Source organism: Carcharodon carcharias, chromosome 3, assembly GCF_017639515.1.
Source record: "Carcharodon carcharias isolate sCarCar2 chromosome 3, sCarCar2.pri, whole genome shotgun sequence".
Lineage (NCBI taxonomy): Eukaryota > Metazoa > Chordata > Chondrichthyes > Lamniformes > Lamnidae > Carcharodon > Carcharodon carcharias.
In genome coordinates, this window is record NC_054469.1 from 37,815,043 (window position 1) to 37,840,724 (window position 25,682).

General features: G+C 39.5%; 1 protein-coding gene across 4 annotated transcripts in view; it reads right to left on the minus strand.

Annotated features, from left to right (window-relative positions):
- The window catches only part of dip2ca (disco-interacting protein 2 homolog Ca), a 594,426-nt gene continuing 568,744 nt past the window's right edge, over window positions 1-25,682 (minus strand). For all 4 annotated transcript variants that reach the window (XM_041184372.1, XM_041184370.1, XM_041184371.1 and 1 more), the window contains 5 exons: window positions 17,897-17,954; window positions 11,142-11,216; window positions 8,776-8,950; window positions 8,422-8,545; window positions 1-3,096 (listed from right to left, as the gene is read on the minus strand). In XM_041184372.1, coding sequence (XP_041040306.1) covers window positions 2,844-3,096; window positions 8,422-8,545; window positions 8,776-8,950; window positions 11,142-11,216; window positions 17,897-17,954 — 685 coding nt within the window. In that variant the 3' untranslated portion in view covers window positions 1-2,843. The remainder of the gene's footprint in view (window positions 3,097-8,421; window positions 8,546-8,775; window positions 8,951-11,141; window positions 11,217-17,896; window positions 17,955-25,682) is intronic.

Sequence of the window (25,682 nt, forward strand, 5' to 3'; positions counted from 1 at the left end):
TTTTCAGAGCAACAAAAATAAAAGCTTTTATTTGTTCATTTGAATATAAAACAGGCGTTATCACAGATGTACAAAGCGTACTGGTGGTTTAACATACAAGAAAGATTGCTGTCCTTTGCACAGTAAAATCCATTGTGATTGGTTGAGTACATGAAATTCTCTTACCATTCATCAGACTACACGACTCAACGCTGCTAACATTCAACTGATAAAGGGACAGTCTTCCCTTGGGTAAAGTGTCAAGCAGGATAATAATAATAATAATAACAAGCACCATGAGGAATCTGATCCTGTTCTGATTAGTTTTGACATTATATGATCTTCATGTACCTTCCATTTTGTGCATGTGCATCGAGTTTCATTACATGGTTTTGTTTTACTTCAAAGCACTAGGTCACAAGACAAACTGTTTTTATACATTCTAATGCATGGTTTATCTATAGTAAGTTTTCTAATAAAGGACAAGCCTTCTTTATTGCTGAGTCTAGTAGGACTCTGGATGGTTGCTTCTTCCACTCTCACAACGAAACAAGAAACCTACTTTACTACAAATAGTAAATGTTAGACTCTCTTTACAAATGGCAGGTAGCAGAGGACACAACAAACCTGGCTTTGAAAATGTATAAACCTTAGAGGTAATGTGCTAGATTAAAAGCATGGATTTAGGTCTCAGTAAAAGAAAAGCAGCGTTGTTGCCATTGTTATATAGTCTACTTCCTCATTCATGACAAACATCATTTTCATACACTGGGGGATATTCAACATCCACTCATTAAGGCAGCCCATTGCGAAATGTTTCTCACACCCGACCAGGCAGCTCCAAAGCTGCCGATCCACTCTAAACTGACGTATGGCCTGTTTAATCTTCAGCAATGCTGCTGTCATGTTGCAACGTACGATTGAATGCTTTTTATCTCAGGTGAGCAGGAAAAGTGATGTGTCGTTGATCTGGCTCTGCTTAACTTACACCTCCTATCAATTAACCACAAAGCAACATTTCCAAGGGCAGAGAGAAATCAACAGCGGACCAGGCTCTCTTACCATCTCAGTAAGAAGCAGATGGAAGAAGGTGTTGACAAATGGCAAAAAGCTTACAGAAGGATGGGAGATGGGGGATGGGATTGTAACAAATATGGAGGAAAGTTGTCAGCCACCAATTTTCTGTGTACACTGCACCCTATCAGAAAAAAATTTAAAAACCTGACATTTTAATGTAAAATATATTGTTGCAAAAAATTTAACTGTAAAAAATTAACACCTATTCTTGTACATTAGTTTCTTATATCCTATATTTTAACTCAATATTTCAAAGTGTGTTTACTGGCAAAACGGCTCTTTTGCAGCTAGTTGCTTTATGATTTTTTTCAATTCTTACAAACCCATAACAAGTTAAGAAAAAGCTTTACTATAAACACAATTAGCAGCAGTAAAAAGTTTGAAACTATCATAAATAGCTGTCAGTTCAGAATCTGAAGTCACACAGGAGCATTAAGCATGCACACATCTTAGAAAACACACAATCTACTCTGTTTAACCTGCCACATGCGGAGAGTCTAACAGCAGTGTGTGTGTGCACATGCCAACACAAAGTTATCAATGAACACCAGGCAATCTGGCACAATACAATTTTTTTTTATTGATTTTTCAAATTTTTTTAGTGCACTTTAAACCTCAGTTAATTCACAAGCATAAAGATGTCCACTGATCTTTTCACAAGCTGGGATCTTCTGATGGAAGTTGCTTGCGGGTCACTTCACGCACTGAGATACGACACCTCTGAGGTGGGCTGAGTGAATGACTTGACCGTTGTTCATTTAAAAACCAGGACACCATGCAAGTAAGAATTACTGGACTTTCAATGTCTCTTCCATTGGTAAAACCATAGATCCGATGAATTACCTCGAATATAGTGTGCTGATGTGAAGCTATCCACATAAAATAATGCAACACTTTGCCTCTTATTAGCAAACACTTAAAAGAGGAAAACATTCTCAAATGTCTTTCTCTTCATATACTTCTAAAGAGAACAAAATAAATTAAAACTGTTTTGTACATAATTACATGATATGAAGTTACTCAGTATTTTTTTCTCCTGTTTGTAGTACAATGATATCATCACACAAGCGAAAACATAACTGATACGCCTTCAGTGGCTACACCAACAATAAACACCCATATTGTTAGGTAGCAGACACCTCCTCCTGACTGGCTTATCAGGTTTGCCGAGCCCTGCTTTGAGAGGGAGTTTATGATTTCGGTGCAGCTGTTAAGGTGCTGACAGGGTGGACGTTACTTTTGTACCTCTTTATATCAAATACCAGACATAAGAAAAAAAAAGGAGGGGCAAAATATCCTAAACCAGTCATTTCTAGATAGAAGGTTCCTTGTTTACAACTTTTTGACAATTTTTGACCAAATCTCAAGAATCAACAATCTAAAATACTTGCTTTTGCCACAGTATGTGAATACATAAAAAGCACCCCCTTAGAGGGCAGATTAAAAAACGTAAGCAACTTCAGCTGATATAACTTAAAAATACAGAGCGCAGATAGTACACTTACTTCAAAAGCAGTTAATCAACCAACAAGCAAGAAACAGGCTCCATAATGGGCTTTTGACTTTCAAAGAGTTGTGTACATATCATTGTCTTTGCCTGTTAAATGTCTGTGGTACAGAGGGATAGTTTCACATCTTTGTGGCGAGTCACTAGTGCTTGCAAGTGCAGGAAGTCCCTCTGTGGAGCAAGTATCGTCTATCGGCTTCTGCACATTTTGTGGTGAACACCAAGAGTTCTTTTTACATATATACATACACATAGTTAATGGAAGCCTTAGAACAAGAGGCTACATGTTGTAGGCCACATAGATCGGATCTAGTTGGTCTGCCAGAAATCCATCCCTTAAATGCATGCGTTGTTTTTCTCCACGAGAGTTTATAGGAATCACTCCAACATCAACCACAACTACTACTCCTACAATTAGGTAATGTTCCTCCAGAACCACGTTAGTGACCAAAGGAACAAGGTCCAAAGCCTCCTGTTCTGATCCGTCCAGTTCCACCACCACCACCAAAAGATTTGTCCAGGTAAACACCGCACTGGAGGAAAATAAAAAAGGAGAAATATGGAGGAAGCAGTTTATTTGGAATGAAGCAAAATATATTATATATCCGATTTAAGCTAAAAAGAAATGGGTTAACACTGATCAACAAATATTTCTTCCTCTTTAGCAGCCCCTTATTCACATACCTTGGTTCACCAGAAGTATCATACAGCATTTGCTCATCACATTAAATAACCTTAACTACTTTTCCACAGCCATCCCTACAAGTTCCCATCCATGACTTCCTCCTGGAGCCAATCAAAATCTAGTTCGTTCACAGCAACTTATTTTTCCTTATCTAGGCAACCCTATTTAACTACATGTTCCACTAAATTTGCCACCATGTCTAATTTAACTCATCACAAGATTTAAATTCAATCTACCCTCCTACTATTTTCTTTCAAACACTTCCAAGCAGCTCAACCTTTGCCACGCCTTCCCACCTCTCTTTCAAGGTCCTCAAATCCTAACATTATTCAAAGCCCCTGGCTATTTCTTGTTGAAATATCCCTTCCACGTTTCTCACCCAATGTGTCGGTACCCGCACCTATATGCGAGACCACCTCCGCAATATAAGGTTTCTCCACCTCCAAAGACTTCATCACTAACATGCCATGACCAAACACTTCTTCACCTCCCTTGTTATCCACATCATCTCTCTTGCCCTAATCTCTGCACCATCACCCTACATCCCTAGAAACTCTGCCTCTCAGATCCCTCACTAGCATCTTTAGCAACTCCCTCTCCTATCTGCATTCACCAGGATTTTGTTGTCTCGTTTAGGCTATTCAACAACTGCCTTGCTTTCTCTTTTACCAGCTTTATCCACACCAAATCACACTCAATTTCCCATCCTCACTACTTCTCTTGCACACACATAAGCTTGCACACACATGTAACATGTCTGGCCTGGATGTCTATTGCTAAATTTGTCTCAACCACCTGAAAAGAAAATCACCCCTCCCACTCTATGGCCAAATTTGATTACAGTCCAAACTCCTTTTCAACTCCGTTCCATCACCATTACCTACTTCCACCTTCAAAATATTACCTACCTCTGCTGCTACCTTCCCCTTTGCGCCAATTGTCACTAGAACCTTTATTCATGTCTCTAGCTTATCTTTCCATACCCTTCTTCACCAGCTTGCCAAGCTACATTATCCTTAAATTGCAATCTTGCCTTTGGTAACCTCCACGCATTTCACCCATTTTGCATTCTGACATGGAACTGCAAAGAGACTAACATTGTTACTATATAGATCTAAGCAGTCATTCTAAATCAATGAAATGCATACCACAGAATGAGGCCATTCAGCCCATCATGCCTATGCTGGCTCTTTGAAAGTGAAGTTTGCTTAGTTGCACACCTTCACTTTTGGTCCATAAGCTTCTCATCAAGTATCCACTCAACTCCCTTTTAAAATTAGTCATGGAATCAGCTTCCACCACCTAACCACGTGGGGTGTTTAAGATTCTAAAAACTTCGAGTGTAAAAATTTCTCTTCTCCCCTGTAAATCTCTGCCCACACCTTCCACCACAGCACAAGTAAATTTAGTTAAAGGCAAAATACTGCGGGTGCTGGAAATCTGAAACAAAAACAAAAAATGCTGGAAAAACTCAGGTCTGAAAGCATCTGTGGAGAGAAAAACAGAGTTAATGTTTTGGGTCCGTATGGCTCTTCTTCAGAGCTTAGTTGTTTGGTAGTACGAAATTTGAGTATTGGTGAAAAAAGACATTTTGTCAAAGCTTTTCGTCTTGCACTCATCAGAACAATCACAAGAATACTAATGTCAGAGGAAGCAACAGCTTTATACTGTATGAGACAAGAATGCTAATAGGTTGCCAAGTGGACTCTGATTGGTTGAGGCATTGCTATGGAGAATGGTGACTGACAGTTAACTGCCAAACATTGTTTGAAATTTAAACCTGGCAGCTTGACCCTGATTGCTCAAGGCATTGTCCTGAGGAATGAACCAGGAAATGCCTATCATTTATTTTGTTTAGCTGAAACAGGCACAATGTGTGCACATATTCTTTCTGTCTGCAAAGAACAGGTCATTGCGTATTAATATATGCAGCTTCCAGTACCACACTGCAAGCCAAACTGACAATCTTAAAGTGGTCGTCAGCCTAAGTTTTAGCACACTGAGGATTATTTAGCAAATGGTTCCCATCATGGGATGACATCTAATGTTGGACACTGTGTTTTGAGTTTTGCAAGCACAAGCTGGTTGGGTACGGACTGTACTTTGCCCCTTGCGAACAGCAGAAGGGACAGGCTATTTGCTACAATCTGCCAGTCTTCTGGGACGTACGGCCTACATATCTAGCAACACACTGACACTGAAATTCAAATACCACATTACTCATTTGTGTGATAGGCACAAAATCTTTTTTGATTGACAGCAGCATCCTGTTCATGGTGAATACTTGTGTTGCTATTGCATAGTAGCAGCGTGAAACAGCTAGCTTCACCTGTTGCTCAACTTTTTGAGATACCTTGCCTTTCCAAGGTGATCATCCTTAACAACCGTGACCAATTTAACAAAATGCATGTCATTCTTAATGATGGGTCCAAATTCTTATCTATTGGACTTGCTGCTCAACATGACTGGACAGCCTTACTTGAAAGTAAGCAAAAAATGCTTGTTGGACTTGTGTAAGAGCGATGAGCTGTTGCATGATATATATGACAGGGTTTGTCCTCATGGCTTGCTGTGCCTGTGCATGTATGGGCTGCCCAAGTCACACAAAGATGATGTCCCTTTACGCCCTATCTTATCTATGACCAGTTCTGCACAGCATAAATTGGCCAAATGGCTAGGTGAATTGTTATAAGCAGTTTTGAACAAGTTTTCCAAATACACGGTGAAGGATTCTTTCACATTTGAGAAGGCCATATAGGACTTGCATATCAATAGCAATGCTGTGTCCAAGTGCTCATTTGACATTACTAGCCTATTCACCAAAGTTCCAGTTAAAGAAGCCATAGATATTTGCGCTGCAGCACTATATCATGGCAGTCTAGACCCACCGCCATTGCGTGAATTGGTATTCACTGAACTTATGAACTCAGCAACTCGAGCAGTTGAGTTCAGCTTTAAAGACACCATGTATGCCCAAATAGATGGCATTGCCATGGGATCCCCTCTAGGCCCAGCTCTCACAAACATCGTCGTGAGAAAAGTGTCTTGGATGGGATGACATCTACCTTCCTACCACTTATATATTTCTGATATGTGGATGATACATTTGCTATATTTAAATCCATAGCAACATGTAATAATTTCCTTGCATGTCTTAATGGGCTCCATCCTGCCCTCAAATTCACCTTTGAAATGGAACAGTCAAATTAACTTCCTTTCCTTGACATACTAGTTGGGTTCTCTATCACGATTCACTGGTCAATACACACACTGGGATTCTTACAGTTTCACACGCTAAGGTTGGCCTTATCGGCAACCTCGTATATAGGGCATAAGCCATTTGCTCAGCATGCAAGCTTGATGCTGAAATAGGGCACATCAAGACATCCTGCAGGTTAATGGCCACCCTGATCAGATCATTTCGTGCTGTATATAATGCAAACTAATGGACAGGCCTAAAGCCATCATTTTTGGCCCTGAAAAGTGCCCACTCTACCACAGATTACCCTGGAAGGGCAAGTACCTCAAATATTTGAGCAACAGGTGAAGCTTGCTGTTTCACGCTGCTACTATGCAGTAGCAACATGAATGGTATTCGCCACTAACAGGATGCTACCGTCATGCCAAAAAGACATGCTTGTCATACAAATGAGTAATGTGGTATATGAATTTCAGTGCCAGTGTGATGCTAGGTATGTGGGCCGTATGTCCCAAAGACTGGCGTATCATATCAAACAGCATGTCCCTTCAGCTGTTCACAATGAGCAAGGTACAGACTGTATTCACCAGCCCGTGCTTGCAAAACTCAAAACGCGGTCTCCAACATTAGTCGATGGGACAACATTTAAATAATCCTCGGTGTGCTAAAAATTACGCTGACAACCAATTTAAGCTGTCAGTTGGGCTCGCAGTGTACTTGTGTGTACTGGAAGTTACATATATTAATACACTCTGTTACTGGCAGACAGGAAGAACATGTACACACATGTGCCTATTTCAGCTAAAGAAAGTAAGTGATAGGCATTCGCTGGTTCATTCCACAGGACAATGCCTTGATCAATCACTCAAATTGCCTGGTTTAAATTTCAAACAATGTTTGGCAGTTAACTGTCAGTTACCATCAACTGGTGCATTATCCATGGCAATGCCTCTACCAGTCAGAGTCCACTTGCCAACCAATCAGCACTCTCTTTTCATACAATATAAAGTTGTTGCTTCCCCTGACACTGGTATTCTTGCGATTGTTCTGATGTGTGCAAGGCAAAAAGCTTCAGCAAAATTTATTTTTTCAGCAGTACACAACTTTATTAAATGGTATATGTCATTTCCCCTTGAAGGTGATTATTCCTACCCACTTCCCTCCAATTTCAGCCATTTTTCATATCTTTGCATTTCTTGTTTCTTTTGTCACTACAAGCTTTGCATTCATCACTTATTGGCTCATGTGTTTTGCAGTTTCTTATTTAAATCTCCAGGGTTTTATATCATTTTTTTTCTGCTTATGTATATAATGCATGCTTTCTTCAGGTATAAAGCCTTTAACATTGTGCTTATTTTTTGGGTAAGAGTTCATTTTTTTATAGTCGTTAGGCAGTACAGAATTTGAGTATTGCTGATAAAAGAGAGGTCTGAGCTTTTCATCTTGCACTATTCAGGACACTCGCAGGATACCAATATAAGGGAGAAAACAGCAATTTATACTGTATGTGAAGAGAGTGACATTTGCCAACCAATCAGAACTCTCTTCACATACAGTATAAATAGTTGTTTTTCCACTTATATTGGTATTCTTGCGAATGTCCTGATGAATTCAAGACGAAAAGCTTAGATGTCTCTTTTTTTTAAGCAATAATTAGTTTTTTAAAATTATTTTGCAAGGAAGGGAAAGAAGAGGTGGTGAAGATTTGTCTTGAAATCTCATTAAAACTCTATACCCCTTTTTAGCAGGAAGATGGGTGTCATTGCAATCTAAGACGGCAAAATAGCCATTTGAGAATGATCTAACCACAGTAATTAAAATTGATACAAAAATGCTAATTAACATCTCAATAGAATAGCATGAGTTATGTGATAAAGGACTAAACTTCATGACTTACAGAACTGTCCTATACTGCTCAAAACAAGAAAACTTCTCACTGCAAGTAAAATGTTTGCCAGGCACAGAAACACCTACCATTCAGTGATGCTCTTGTGGGCACGAATCACAGATGTTTCGATATCAATGGGGTGATATCTCATTCCCCGCAACTCCATTGCTTCATCCAAGGCACCCACAACATACAATGCATCATGTCGCTCTAACAAAACACAAATTATAGACTTCATCAAACCCATCTGAAACTTAAATTATGGACATTTTCTAACATAGAAAACAATGTATCTGAATTTCCTGAATACAATGCAAGATAAAGAAATAAATTAAGAACAAGGAAAGGTCCATCAAGTCCAATAAGAGATTTAAAAAACAAACTCTGATGATGTATTACTCTGAAAATTTGAATGTGTATTCCTGCATTCTAGTGCTCACCTCCGTTTGCATCTGTAAGATCAGTCCGTCTAAGAAATCCCAAGTAACCTGTTCGGGCCCATACAGTTTGTGTGTCTCCAAAACTCAAACGTGAATTAAAGTGGTCTGATTGAAGTGATTCATCTCCATAAATGGTGAAATATCCACTAGCATTATGAGCACTATGAACCCATATCTGTCCATTTGAGAAAAACATGAATCACTGCTTTGTCACAATCCAACAAAATACTTCTGTTTTGCAATTTGTCATTCAATCGCTATATTGAGTTTAACAGCTAGTTGAGAAGTGCCTTGGGACAGTTTTCTATGTTAATGGCACTATATTATGCATGTTTATATGAATGGGGAGACAGAGAAAGAAAGTATATGAGAAAGAACTTGCAGGAAATCAATGAACAGTAACTGGTACCACTGCAGCCATCATAAATTGGTCAAGATCATTCATGAACAACGCCATGGAAAATCTACGAGCAAATGTTAATGTCTTACAGTTCAGTAAAAGCTACTTCATTGAAGAGAGCTTGTTTATAATGAAAGGTAGAGCATATTAAAAGGCCTTTGCTGAGACCAGTGCAATCACTGTTACATTCAGTGCATGTAATTTATGTAGTAAATAATGCACTGGGATTCTCTTTATCTGCGATCATTGATATCATAATTCAAATACACATTAACATCCACAAAATAAAGCTGCAGTAGGAATGGGAGAAATATACAGAGAGAGTTGAAGGTGAAAGTAAACCACAAATAAAGCAAGAGAAACAAGGAAGCACATTCGAGGAAAAATTAAGATTGCTAGATTGTGACATCTTCCTCAGTCTTCAAATGGATGTTCACATTCAAGCAGAAATTTCAATGTGGAGTGGGAACATCCTTGGGTTCACAGTTCAATTAAGAATTTTGCACAGTCATGCATAGTCTATTTTATCCAGGCGATCATCCCTCATTGTACAAAATAGAAGGCTTCATTCACAGTTACGGCCTTAGTGCTCTGACTTCTAAAATATGTTAAGAACCATAGAAGATTCAACAACAGCTTATACTTATATAGCACCTTTAATGTGACAAAACATTCCATGGTGCTTTGCAGAAGTTTTATAAACCAAGTGTGTTACTGAGTCACATAAGGACATATTAGGTGAGATGACCAAAAGCTTGGTCAAAGGTTTTAAGGAATGTCTTAAAAGAGGAATGTGAGGTAAGGAAACAAAGCAGTGTAGGGAGAAAATTCCAAAGCTTAATACTTAGACAATCAAAGGTGCAGCCATCCATGGTAAGTGATTGAAATCAGGGATTCGCAAGCGGCCAGAATTAGATGAGTGCAAATATTTTGGAAGGTTGTATGGCTAGAGGAAATTACAGAGAAAAAGGGAGGGCCGAGGCAATGGAGGGGTTTTAAAACAAGGCTGAGAATTTTAAAATCAAGTTGTTGTCGACCAGGAGCCAACATATGTTAGCAAGCACAGGGGTGATGGGGTATGGGACTTGGTGCGAGTTAAGACATCAGGCAGCAGAGTTTTGGATGACTTAAAGTTTATGGAGATAGCATCTGAGACTCCAGCCAGAACTGCATTGAAATCATGGAGTCTAGAGATAACAAATGCATGGATGAGGGTGTTAGCAGCCAATGAGTTGAGACAGAGGTGAAATCAGGCGATGGAAATAGGCAGTCTTAATGGTGACTTGAATGTATGGTTGAAAGCTTATCTCGAAGTCAAATGTCACACCAAGGCTGTAAACAGACTAGTTTAGTCTCAGACTACTGCCAGGGTGAGGGATGGAGTCAGTAGCTAGTGAATGGACTTTGGAGCAGTGAAAAAAAACAAAGAAAATAGGTAGGCCCAAGTGGAAAAATTAGAGGTACTCCCAGTTGTGGATGAACATGTGAAGATGGAACTTCATTCAAAGAATGAGTAAACTTAACTTCCTCATTTTTCCAACTCCATACATAGAACTCTATCAAGGCAATGAAGAAAGCAGAGGCAAACTCTTGTGGATCTAAACTGGAAGTGGGGTCAGAAAATCTAACTCAAAAATAGTGAAAAGTAAATTTGGAACAGATATCAAAAAAACATTTTAAATGAAAGAGTGAGAAGACAACACATGGAGAGGTAGGAGAATGAAGATGTCATCTAAGTGAAATCCACAGAAACATGCATAATTTTACAGAGGTGCTAAGCCAGCTTTCTCAGAAATTGTTTTGGTATAGCCATAGCACATTACCTCAATTAGAGTTGGTGTACACTGGACCTTGAATAGCCTCTGCTATGACATTGCCCAATGAAACCAGATATTTATGACATAAGGAAATTTACATCTCAAAAGAAAATTGTTTTTAAACTGAAGAAACATGTTTCATAATTCACCTCTCCGAGGTGCGAGTCACCCAGTGGTCCTTTTGTTTCAGGATTGGCAATGATTATCCTCACTCCGGGTAGTATCTGTTAAGACAATTTACAAGGTTCAATATTAACAAGTACGAAGCAAGAGTATCATAAAGTATGAATTTACTGTGGGCACAACTGTACATTTCACAGATGCTTATGAGGATGACCTCTTGAATCTAACTTGCACATCCAGTCATCAAATGCCCTGGAGGATGTTTCTTTGATTCTAAAAACCTGGATATTAATGTCTTTTATTTTGATAGCAATGAATAAAAATTGTAAGGGCAAAATACTGTGGATGCTGGAAATCTGAAACACAAACAAAAAGTGCTGGAAAAACTCAGCAGGTCTGACAGCATCTGTGGAGAGAGAGACAGAGTTAATGTTGCGAGTCCGTATGACTCTTCTTCAGTTCTGAAGAAGAGTCATACGGACTCAAAACATTAACTCTGTCTTTCTCTCCACAGATGCTATCAGACCTGAGTTTTTCCAGCACTTCTTGTTTTTGTTGTTGAATAGAAATTATAATACTTCTGTTTTTTCTCTGGGTGACTTTGGTCAATAGCATTTTGTCTGCCTTATTGGTGAAACCTGGCCAATTGGCACTTACCTGCAATATCATCAATTTTGTGTCCTTTTTTAGGTAAACTAGACCAGTCATGGCCAAAGAAAGTAACCCAGCAGTGGAGAGTGGAAAATTCAGGAAAGTAAGCACAGCAGTGTATTTGCACAGTCGAATTCACTGGCATGGCCATTTCCTGATTTTTTTGAGGGATAAACAAGTATGGGCCCTTATGCATGGAATCAACTTTCTAGTTTTTAAATCAGGAACAAAAGAAGTATATTCTAAAAACAGAAGTGATATATGCAGATACTGTAAACCTGAAAAACAGAAAATGTTGGAAATATTCAGTAGGTCAGACAGCATCTGTGGAGACAGAAACAAGCTGGGCATTTTAGGTTGAAGACCTTACATTGCTTCTGATGAAAGGTCATTTACTTGTAATATTAACTCTGTTTCTCTCAGCACAGCAATTATTACATAAGGTAACCTGCAAAATGCCTGTATTGTTTTTTGTTGACTGCACAGAAAATCATGTTTAAATTCATTTTTAGCCTAGAAGTGACTTTCCTAACAGAGGAAGATTTGGAGGTGCAGAAACAAAGGTCTTTAAGGGCGTGAGTGCTTAAAAACAAAAATCAGAAGGATTCTGCATCTCATAAATGGGGACTCTAAATATAAAAGGAATTAAAGTTGATTTTATACAAAATATTGATTGGGCCCCTGGGGCCAATTCTGGGTTACTGGCACCTATTGCAAGATAAATGTGACAGCCAGGGAAAGGATACAAAAAAAAATTCACCAGGATGACACTGGGTATGAGAGATTAGAGTTTTGAAGAAAGAGTCAACGTATTCAGGGCTGTTTTCACTTGAACAGAGGTGGGCAAAGGGTGGGATCTATGAGACATTTCCAAAATTATGAAAAGTTTTGTAAACTATGAAAGGTTGTTCCCATGGGTTAGTGAATTTGAAACACATGAATAGATTCAAGGTTATCAAAAATGAAGGAATTAGATGTTACTGTGCTTTGCACTGACAGGTATTAGAACATGGTATGCTTCTTCACGTAGGAACACTGAGGCAGAACGTGCAACATCATTCATTAGGGAACTGAATTAGTTTTAAAAAAGGAAAAAAAATTAAAGATTGCAGAAAAATGTTCACTAGCAGAGGTGGGCATGCTTAATTTTGTAGAAACAAAATCCTGAAGCTCGGGAGCGAAAACTTATTTCATTTCACTGTTATATTTATAAAACAGTTTCCTTATGGCTCATGTATGCAAACAAGGGGATATAGACAGGTTGAGTAAGTGGGCAAAAAACTTGGCAGATGGAGTTTAATGTAGGAAAGTGAGAGGTCATGTACTTTGGTAGGAAGAATCAAAACGTAGGCTATTATTTAAATGTAGAGAAACTCCTAAAAAGTGCAGCACAGAGGGGTGTTCTTGTGCATGAAACACAAAAGGTTAGCATGCAGCTGCAGCAAGTAATTAAGACAAATGGAATTTTGGCCTGTATTGCTAGGGGGTTGGTGTTTAAAAATAGGGAAGTCATGGGACAACTGTACAGGGTGTTGGTGAGGCTGCACCTGGAGTACTGTGTACAGTTTTGGTCCCTGTATTTAAGAAAGGATATACTGGCATCGGAGGCAGTTCAAAAGAGATTCACTAGGCAGATTCCTGGGATGAAGTGGTTGACTTATGAAGAACAGCTAAACAGATTAGGCCTTTATTTATTAGAGTTTAGAAGAATAAGGGGTGATCTAATCGAAACATACAAGATTCTAAGGGGGCTTGACAGGGTCGATGTTGAGAAGATGTTTCCACTAGTGGGGGAATCTCGAACTAGGGAACATAGGTACAGAATAAAGGGACACTGAGATGTGAAGGAATTTCTTCTCAGAGGATAGCGAATGTCTGGAATTTTCTACCCCAGAGAGTTGTGGAGGTTAGATCACTGAAAGTATTTAACAAAGCGGTAGATAGATTTTTGAAATATAGGGGAGAAATATGAAGAGCTGGCATGAAAGAGGAGTTGAGTCCTGGGGCAGATCAGCCATGATCTTATTGAATGGTGGGGCAGCCTTGAGAGACCGAATGGCCTACTCCTGCTCCTATTTCGTATGTTCTTATGTTCCCCCATTATGAGATAAAGAACAATTATGAGATAAAGAACAAATGAGTGCATCTATATATGTATTGAATCAATTCCTCAGACTGTCCCAAAGGCTAATAAAGCATGAGGATGAAGAGACTTAAGGGATTAAATGTATACAACTATATCTGGAATATCTTGCAAACCACAAGGAAATGTGTGAGGAAATAGGCAAACTTTGATTAATATTCTTAGGAGCTGAACCTGATGACCGGAGGACAGTAAATGTAACTACGATGTTCAAGAAAAGAAATGAAGTAGGAATCTTGGAATTATCAATGCTATCCAAAAGCCTTCATTGTGAAAATGGTCTGGAGCATTTTGTTACTGGCATTCATTTAAAGAGTGCTCAGGTTATAAACAGCAGACAGCACGGGATAACTAGTAATCAGTCGCGTCTCACAAATTTACCAAGTTTGCTGAGGAGGTAATTAGCATAGTGTCTGAGGAAAACTGAGTTGCTATAAACTATTTTGATTTTCAGCAGCTACATTGTGAAGTTTCCTACACACGAGACTTTGAGGGGAAGTTCAGACAGCAAGGAGGTTGCCATTTTAATGGCAACCAAGTGAAAGACTGGAATTAAAGCTAACAGAACAAGAGATAAACTAAAACCATTGCTTAAGACTTTTCTTTGCTACTTTCTGCCCATTATAAAATGGGGAGTCAAACCGGTAAGGTAAAACTTTTGAAACATCTGATATTGCTCATCGAGCTATTTTAATGAGATTTTTGAGGAAAAAGTGAGAGATTCTCAAGCCCTCTTCCTAATCGTAACAACCCTGTAGCTGCCCTCTGGTGAATCTACATCACATTCTGGTGAATCTACTTTTTCCAATGCTTTATATTTTTCACTATAATAGATAACAACTAATAATATACATAGCAGGTTTTGCAAATCATTTTACTTTGGGCAAAAATGTACAAAAGTTTTGATTGTGCCAAAATTCAACTTTTGAAGTGCAAATAATTTTAATTATAATGGAGAAGCATACTACTTAATTTCAAAGCATAAGTTAAATAGTCATCATGACTTCAATATTCCCCTCCATCATACTTGGGGCAGGCTCAAGTTTACAGGGTATTATGGAGATGAAAAAAGGATTTCCCTGCCTTTGCTAGAAAAATGGCTTACAAAAAAAAAAGAATATGAGAGTAAACGAGCCAGGAATATAAAAACAGATTGTAAGAACTTTTACAAGTATATAAAAAGGAAGAGAGTAGCTAAAGAAAACATTGGTCCCTTAGAAGTAGAGAAAGGAGAAATTATCATGGGGAATGAGGAAACAGCAGAGACATTAAGCAAACATTTGGGTCTGTTTTCACAGTAGAAGACACAAGTTACATACCAGAAATAGAGGGCAACCTAGGAGCTAATAAGAGTGAAGAAATTAAGGTAATTAATTCCAGCAGAGGAAGGTACTGGAGAAACACAAGGAAGTAAAATCTGACAAATCCCCAGGATCTGATGGTCTACATTCTAGGGTTCTAAAAGAGATAGCAGTGGATGTGCAGGCTGTGAGCTTTCAAAGTTTCCTAGATTCCGGGATGGTCCCAGCAGATTGGAAGTTAGCGAATATAACACTGCTATACAAGGAGGGAGACAGAAAACAGGGAACTGCAGGTCAGTTAGCCACACACCAGAAAAGTGCTAGGATCTATAATTAAGGAAGTTTTAACAATACACTTAGAAAATCATACTATGATCATTGTCAACATAGTTTTACAAAAAGGATTTGCATTCTTTAAGGATGGAACTAGTAAGGTAGATAAAGAGAAATTAGTAGATGTAGTACACTACGATTTTCAAAAGTCATTCAAAAAGGAGCCACACAAAAGGTAAATAAAAGGGTTGTGAACCTTTGAAATCCTCAACGCTTGAGGGCTGTGGATGGACCATCAGTAATACATTAATGTTGAGATAGAGTTTGGTCTCTCAGGGAATCAAAAGACTTAGAGAGCAGGTGAGAAAGTGGAATGGAAACACATGATCAACCATGATTACATTGAATGTGGAGCAGGATCAAATGGTCTTCTCCTCCTCCTATCTCTTATGTTATATTCTTTGGCAATATCTCCATGTATTTTCAAGGCCTGAAAGCATCCTGGCTGCTGTTCTCTAACTACAGCTGAAAGTCCCTAAAGTTAGTTTGGAACTACCAGGTTTCTCAGGCCTATATGTTTCTGTCTCCATTTCCAGCTGTAAGTCCCTACCAGATGGTAAGTTTTCCATGGGGCGGGATGACCAAGTCATATAACTGGCTCAGCCCACCTGTTTATTGGGTAAATCTCGAACAAGCTACACTTCCAGCATATGGGATGGGGCAGGGGGATTGGAGGGGGCGGGGGGGGGGAGTTGCAGGCAGAGGGAAGCCATGGTAAGAAATATAGAGTCTATATATTTTGGTCAAAATTCAAAATGAGATTCTGTCTCCAAAACATACATTTACACCTAACAAGGAGGATGAATTTTACCACCAAATCTACCCAATTCAGTTGCCAGGAGTTACATAACAGTGGTCCAGAAATATCTAGCTTTCTATTCTTTTATCTGCATGCAAGATAGTTACTGGTTGCCCTTTCACAACAACACTTCAGATCAATGTATTCTCTCATGTTGTTATGTCAGGGGTGCACTTCAAGAGAAAAGCAAAAAACTGCAGATGCTGGAAATCCAAAACAAAAACAAAAATATCTGGAAAAACTCAGCTCTTAACTGTGCTCCTTTCTGCAGATGCTGCCAGATCTGCTGAGTTTTTCCAGGTATTTTTGTTTTTGTTGTGCACTTCAAGAGACTATGATACCGCATCAGCAGGAGAAAATAAATTAATAGGAATGACTCTCACTTTCAAATTCAACAAATAATAAATTCAGATTGTTTGTGTTAAACACTGAGGCCATTAGAAGACTGCCAAAACACTTCTTTCAGTTCTAGCTGAAAACAACCAAAATTGATGTATTGAAGATCATCCTGCCAGCTGCATGAGTCTCACATGATATTAATTTGTGGTGGTCTCAATTCAGTTCCACATGGACAATAAAAAACCAGAAAATAAACTGAATTGGTGATCTTGAGTATTAAGATCGCCAGTGTTCCAAACGTAAAAGTGGTGCAGTAAAGGGTATGCATCTGCGATTCAGGCAGAGCTTATAGGGTCGTCACTTTCCATCTTGTATCTACCATACTTTATCTATAGCTCCAACACTGGCATCTATGCGGCTATGTGGAAAACTGCCCAAGTATTTCCTGTCCATAAAAAGGACAATTCCCCAAAGCCTGTCCACCATCTACAAGGCACAAGTCAGGAGTGTGATGAAACACTCCCCACTTGCCTGGATGAGTGCAGCTCCAACAACACTCAAGAAGCTTGACATCGTCCAGGACAAAGCAGCCCGCTTGATTGGTACCCCTTCCACAAACATTCACTCACTCCACCACCAACGGACAGTGGCAGCCGTGTCTACCATCGACAAGATGCGCTGCAGCAACCCAGCAAGGCTCCTTCGACAGTATCTTCCAAATCCGTGAACTCTACCCACCTGAAAGGACAAGGACAGCAGACACATGGGAACACTGCCACCTGCTAGTTCCCTTCCAAGCCACACACTATTCTGATTTGGAAATATATCACTATTTCTTTAGTGTCGCTGGGTCAAAATCCTGGAACTCCCTCCCTAACAGCACTGTGGGTGTACCTACACCACATGGACTGCAGCGGTTCAAGGATGGTCACCACCACCTTCTCAAGGGCAAGTAGGGATGGGTATTAAATGCTGGCCCAGTCAGTGAAGCCTACATCCCGTGAATTCATTATTAAAAATTTGACCCAGGAAGGTTTAAAGCAAACAATCACAGCCAAAAGTGGTCAAGTGTTTCATTCCCTCTGTGGGCACATCCTTCACCTTGATGAGATAAAACTTAATACACATTAAAAAAAACACAACTGTATGCAAACATTTAAATATTTGACTTTTTGTATTTAAATCTGACATTGCAAAGTAGAATCTGTTACTCACTTTTCCAGACTCCATTAGCGGCAGGCTGTGGGGAGATCCTCTTTCCACTAAACGGACCCTGTAAGCAACAATGGGTTAAATAAACAATGCCTTGTTTGCTGTGCGAACAGCTATGCCCATGTTGTACAACACTCTAAACTGCCACAAATATATTCAACATCCTTTTCACAAGATTTCTCCAAAGATAGGTTTAGATAATCCATTTTGAAATCAATATCAGGAAAATCATTTACACCAAACTAAAGTTCTACTGTTATTTAACAATTTACATCTCCAGGAGATTAAAGTTCTCATTTACGTTTTCTACTGCTTTGGTACTCAATCACAGGAAGATGCATTCTTATCAAAATGTATTAGAATCAATAACTCTTTTCAAGATAACTACCAGTTTTCATAACTACCGCCAGCTATAATCCATAGCTAACTATTTCTCTATCTCATATCATGGTAATAATTGGAAAAGATAAGCATTAATTTAAATACTACACAACTTATCACATGTTGGGAGCAATTTGAAAGCTCTCAGACACCAATTACCTATTTGACTTTCCTCATTTTTATTTTCAAGAGAGTGTACCATCTTACAACTCAGATTGTCACACCTAAAGTGATTTGGGCTACTCAAGCCTAAAACTTAAATTGCAGCCACCTTTAGCCATGAAGCCATAATTTTCAGAGCACATTTAAAATCACATATTTCATTGTTTGTTAAATGTACCATGCAATTGTGTGTCTTTCAGCATTAAGCTAGATAGTAGACATAGGATTTCCATAATTATACTTCATTCAGATTCTGTGTAGTTGCAATCATCAATAACAATGCTTTTGTTTTGCAGTGATCTATGCAAGTTAAATAGTAAAGATCATGTCAAATCTTGCTTCCCACACCGCATGGTTCAGTTGATTGATTTGTTGCACAAAGATAGACTTTCCCAACAGCATGCTTGTCTGTTTTTTTGCAGTGATCTTTAAAGTGCAGACTATAGTCTGGTTGAAAGTGATCAAACAAACAATGAAAGGTGAAAGTGAATAAAGCTAAGCAGTGGTCACACAACATCTGTCTCTCCCTGAACAATAATGTTCAAATCTACTGCTTCTCCTCAAAATCTCTCAATGATTCTGTGCAGCCGACTGCATAACCCATTGATTCTGTGCAACTTGTTCCAAGTTTATGTTTTTCTGCAGCCTACTACTCAGTTTCTCCACTGTTTTTCCAACCGACTCTACAATGCTCGATTTTCTTTGCAGTTGTTGCCTAACTGTCCAATGTTTCTCTACATCCTATCTCTTGACTCTCCAATGTTTCTCTGCATCTTATCCGATGACTCTCTAATGCTTCTCTGCATCCCATTCTTTGGCTTGCCAACGTTTTTGTGCAGCCCACTGCCTGGATCCCTCATGTTTCACTACAGCCCAGTTATATTGTTATATTATTATTGAAGTGTTAAGAAATAAACGTACATCTGGGGTGCCACATTTACTGCTGCACTGCAGTCAGGTGCTGAACAACAATGTATTAGTCCACTAGCCACATGGAGAGCTGAAAGAAATAGACTCAAGGAAGTTCCAGCATTTTGAGTCTAAAAGTGTAATTAATTCAAGCTTCTTGAAACCAGAAGACATGACATGGTGGCAACAGGTGTTTATGAATAAGGCCCCAACATTTTAAACAGATTTAATGTTGACCAGGTTGGCACTAATTCATATAATAAAAGCAAAATACTGCGAATGCTGGATATCTGAAACAAAAATAAAAATAGCTGGAAAAACTCAGCAGGTCTGACAGCATCTGCGGAGAGCAATACAGTTAACATTTCGAGTCCATATGGACTTGAAATGTTAACTGTACTGCTCTCCGCAGATGCTGTCAGACTTGCTGAGTTTTTTCAGTTATTTTTATTTTTGTGGCACTAATTCATGTTGATTTTTTTCTCAAAGAGAGAGAGAGAAAGCATGTGAATCTCATGAAAATGAAATGGCTGCTACCACAGCAATGAACGCACAGCTACAGCCCAAGATGAATCGGGGAACTGATAATGTCACAGTGGTGTTTGAGAAGTTTAAACAAAAGTATAGACTGACATTCAAATAGCTTTCTAAAAGGCACTAGTGAAGAGGAAAGGGTCAGCTACATGCTTTGTGGGCAGGAACAAAAGGGTTAAATTTGCTTAATAACTGGGAGGTAAGTGAGGATGACAGTAAAAAGTCAGACAAAATTTTTGAAACATCTCCAGCCAAAGTCAAATCACTGGATCCACTGATATGAATTTCAAAGCCTGAGGTGGGAATCAGGTGAGTCTGTTGCCAATTTCCTAACAAGATTGAAAAGTGTAGCCAGAAAATGTAAATTCAAGGAAAAACATCAAAGGCTGATAGGTCAGCTCATTTGGGGCTCTGCATACCTTGTACTATAAAAAGTTTTGATTAAAAAGGACAAGTTCACAATATTGCATACTTTAGCACTGCCAGAACACATGAAACCATGAGTCGGCAGATAAAGGTACTGACTACCCAAACAATAACCTTCAGTTAAGCCACAAGAGAGGCAGCAGGGTTGACGCAGTGAAATAGCAAAAAAATAATGTGCACCAGATAGTGCAAAAGATGTGCAAGAGCAGTGGATGACCATGAGTTCACAGAGAGAAGGAAATGTCCCACATAGGGATCAAATTGTAGAAAGCTCAATCACTGGGAAAAATGTGCAGAACAAGTAAGGAAGATGATAAAAGAGTTATCAGAGACAGAGCAATAAGGTGAATGAGAAGGAAAAGAAACCAATATATCCATGGAGGATGACAATGAGTTTGAAATCAACTGCATGAAGTGGCTGGATGGGATGGTTTCCAGAGAAAAGAAATTCACAAAACCATTCAGATCAGGAAGAGGATGAGAAATAAGCCCACAGCCTCAAATCTGAAGCTGAAGCTTGATACTGGAGCAGAGAGTAGCATCATCCCCTCAGATGATACCAGGAAATCTTTTCTGAAAATTTGACAGGAAATGGTTATGCAAGAAAAGATGCTTTGAAACCGAGCAACATCATGGTAACAGCAAACAGATAACTGAGATTTGACAGTTAGGAACAACACAAATCAGAGGGGCACACAAAGGAAAAGAGGTCAAATGTATGTTCTATGCACTGAACCAGATGGTCCTGCTATCCTGGGGTTGGAACAGTTGCGAAGAGCTGCAGCTTATCTCAGTAAACCTCGAAGTAAAGGAAGCGACACTGAGGGCTGAAGATAATACACCCATCGAAAAGTGCCCTCAATCAGAAGCAAGGGACATCTGGTACAAAGGTATCCAGAATGTTTTGGTGAGATGGTTAAAAGCTTTGAAGATTTTGAGTATCACATTACTACTGATTTGGCAAAGAAACCAGTTATCCATCCCCCACATAAAGTACCAATAGGACTAAGAAGAAAGCTTGAAACCGAGTTCCAAGAGATGGGAGTAAGGAAACTGATCGGCAGAGCCTAAAGATTGGGTAAATTCCATCATGCTAAGAGAGAATCCAAATGGACAGCCACAAACGTACCTGGAAATCAAAGATTTTAATCAAGCAATAAAAAGGATCACTACCCTATTCCAACACTGGAAGAGGTCACAGAATTTTTACAGTGCAGAAGGAGGCCATTCGTCCTACTCCCCTGCCTTCTCCCTGTAACCTTGCATTCTTTCTTTTCAGACAGCAATCCAATTCCCTTTTGAATACCTCGATTGAACCTGCCTCTACCATCCTCTAAGGAAGTCCCAGACTCCAGCTACCTTCTGAGTGAAAAAAATTTCCCTCACATCACTTTTACTCCTTTTGCCAATTATTTTGAATTTGAGCCCTCTAGTTCTTGATGCTCCCTCGAGTGGGAACAGTTTTTCTCTATTTACCCTGTCCATACCCCTCAGGATCTTGAATACCTCTATCAAGTCTCCTCTCAGCCTTCTTTTCTCCAAGGAAAACATCTCCCAACATCTCCAATCTATCCTCATAGCTTCAGTTCTTATCCCTGAAATCATTCTTGTGAATCTCCTCTTCTGTACTCTCTCCAATGCCTTCACATCCTTCCTCAAGTATGGCACCCAGAACTGGACGCAGTACCAGGCCTAGCTAGTGTCTTATACAAGTTCAACATGATCTCCTTACTCTTGTACTCAATGTCCCATTAATGAAGCCTAAGATACTGTATGCTTTATTAACTGATCTCTCAACATGCCCTGCATCTTCAATGACTTATGTACATATACTGAGGTCTCTCTATTCCTGAACCTCCTTCAGAATTTCTCCCTTCATTTTTTACTGTCTCTCCATATTCTTCCTGCCCAAAATGAGTCACCTCACACTTCTCTGCTTTGAACTTGATCTGCCGCTTGTCTTCCCAATCCACCAACATGTCTATGTCCTTTTGAAGTTCAAGTTGATCATCATCACAGTTGACATTTCCAAGCTTCATGTCACCTGCAAATTTTGAAATCATGCCTGCACACCAGTCAAGGTCATTAATATATATCAGGAAGAACAAGGGTCCCAACATTGACCCCTGGGGAACTCCACTACAGGCCTTCCTCCAATCTGAAAAGCCACCATTTATCATTGGCTCAGTGACAGGAAACAGAGCAATTTCCTATCCAAGTGCCTGCTTTCCCTTCTATTCCATAAGCTAGAATTTTTCTCTCAAGTCTGTTGTGTGGTACTGTTTCAAATGAGTTTTTTAAAATCCATATACACCACATCAACAGTGTTGCCCTTATCAACCGTCTCTTGTTAGCTCCCCAAAAAACTCCAGCGAGTTAGTTAAACATGATTTTCCTTCAATGAATCCATGCTGGCTTTCCTTAATTATCCTGCACCTGTCTAAGTGATTATTGAAATAAAAACAGAAAATGCTGGAAAAACTCAGGAGGTCTGGAAGAATACGGAGAGACAGCAAAAAATGAAGGGAGAAATTCTAAAGGAGCTTCAGGAACAGAGAGATCTCAGTGTATATGTACAAAAGTCATTGAAGATGGCAGCATCCATGGAGCGAGAAACAGGGTTAACGTTTCGAGTCCGTATGACTTCTTCAGAGTTTTTCTTTCCGATTTCCAGCAGCTGTGGTATCTTGCTTATCTAACTGATTATTGATTTTGTCCAGAACTATAGTTTCCAGAAGTTTCCCTTCCAGTGAAGTCAACTGTCTGGTCTATAGTTGCCAACTTTATCTTTGCAACCCTTTTTAAACAAGGGTGTAACATTCGCAATTCTCCAGTCCTCTGGCACCACCCATTTCTAAAGAAGACTGGAAGATTATCACTAGTGCCTCTGCAATTTCACACCAGCACTGGCAGGGGCAAAAGTTTTCGGCAACCATGGTGCCACAAATGGCTACTGGAATGTGAAGCTGTATGAGCAATCTTCACTGTTGGCAACATTCAGCACACGCTTTTGATCAGAGGTCAGAGATGCAGGAAAGCTGGCATCAAGTTAAACGCATACATACATACATTGTGATGGTGACAAAATGCCAATTCTATGGAATGGCGTGCACACCTAACAGAATCAAGTGGAGTCCTGAAAAAGTCACATCTATCTCTGAGATGGAAGCTCCAAGAAACAAGAAAGAGCTGAGAAGTTTCCTTGGGTTGATTCAGTAATGAGTTTTTTCAGAACACACAGCAAACCTATGAGAGCTGATGAGAGAAGATGTTGAGTACCAGTGGTCAGAGTCCCATGAAAGGAGTTTCAACACACTCAAAGTAGCAGCATGCAAGGAGACAAGTCTGTTATACTAGAGCAGAGAGAAACCTATCATTCTGCAAGTAGATGCTACTACAAAAGGGACTGGGAGCAACCTTGGTATAAGATGGAAAACTGACAGCATTCATATCCAAAGCTCTAACATCAACTGAGACCAAATATGCCAACATAGAAATAAAGACAAAACACTGCGGATGCTGGAAATCTGAAAAGTCATACGGACTCAAAACATTAACTCTGTCTTTCTCTCCACAGATGCTGTCAGACCTGCTGAGTTTTTCCAGCATTTTTTGTTTTTGTTTATGCCAACTTGGAAGATAGATTTTGGTAGTCATGTATGGGCGTGATAAATTCCATACAAATATCTGTGGAGAGTGATCATCGTCCACTGGAGCACATCTACAAGAAAAACTTATGTAGAGAACCAGCAAGACCGCAGAGGTTATTCTTGAAGCTTCAGATTTCACTCTGAAATACAAGGAAGAGGAATGATGCTGGCAGGTGCCTGATCTCAGCTGCTGGCACAGGAGAAACATGAGATAAAAGATCTAGGTATAAAGATCTATCACCTAATAAACAGAGCACCAGCGAAACTGAGTCAAATTAGAGATGGGGCCAACAAAGGTGAAGAGTTACAAATGCTCGCTCAGCAAATGATCCATGGATGGCCTGATAAAACACAGCAAACATGGCCAGCAATATGGCAGCACGGGCCTATCAGAGATGACATCTCACTAGAAGATGGTGTTTTGTTAGCTGGATCCAGGATAATCATATTCAAAACAATGCAGAAAAAACTTTTCCAAAAGATATATGAAGGCCACCTAGGAATGGAGAAATGTGATCACAAAGTCAGATCAGCTGTCTATGGGATAGGCATCTACAAAGACATTGATAAAATGAAATCTATATGCAATAGGTGCCAGAAGTATAGAAGTATGCAACAGAAAGAGAAGTACCACCCAGGCCTTGACATCCTGTGGGAGCTGATTTATTCAGTCACACAATCAAGAATGATGTCTCATAGTTGCAGACTATTACTCCAAATTCCCTTTGTCCGAAAATTGAAAGATTTAAGACACACAACAATCAGAGATGGTGGCATAGTGGTAATGTCACTGGACAAGTAATCCAGAGGCCCAAGCTAATGCTCAGGGAACATGGGTTCAAATCCCATCACAGCAGCTTGTGAAATTTAAATTCAATTAATAAAATCTGGAGTAATGGTGATCATGAAGCTATTGATTGTCATAAAAACCCATCTGGTTCACTAATGCCCTTTAGGGGAGGAAATCTGCCATCCTTGCCCAGTCTGGCCTACACGTGATTCCAGACACACAGCAATGTGGTTGACTCTTAACTGCTCCCAAAATAGCCTAGCAAGCCACTTAGTTCAAGGGAAATCAGGGATTGGCATCAAATGCTGGCCTTGCCAGTGATGCCCACATCCCGTGAAAGAACAAAGAAAATAAAAGTAAAAATCTGAAAGAACAATATGTAACAATGGAACTTAATTCACTTTCAGACAATTGAAGAAATTGGCTGGACAGTATGCATTGAACATCATGACCTCATCACCATTTTACCCAAGGGCACTTGGGTTTACAGAAAGGCATGTCCAGAGAGTCAAGAGATCCCTCATAAAATGCTGAGACACAAGCATTACCTTATTGGCACTCCGATCCACACCTCTTAAGACTGAAAATTGCCTGCAGAGTTGTTAAATGGAAGAAACTTTTCCAAGAGAGATACTTCCTCCAAGACAACATCCCACTGATGCACAGGTAGAAGGAAGTCAACACTTCAGCAAATATGCTAAATCCCTGCCTGAGCTGTTGAAAGGACAAACTGTACATGCACAGGATCCAATCATGAAAATCTGGAACCCAGCAGAAGTTGCTTGGTGAAGCTGAGATTCCAATAGTTATATGTCACAGAGATCCAAACCGGCAAGCAAATGAGAAGGAACAGCATCCATATTCGACATACACATGAGCTGGAAAAGCAGACAAGATCATCAAAAACAACATCAGTGACATCACTAACCAGCAGGCC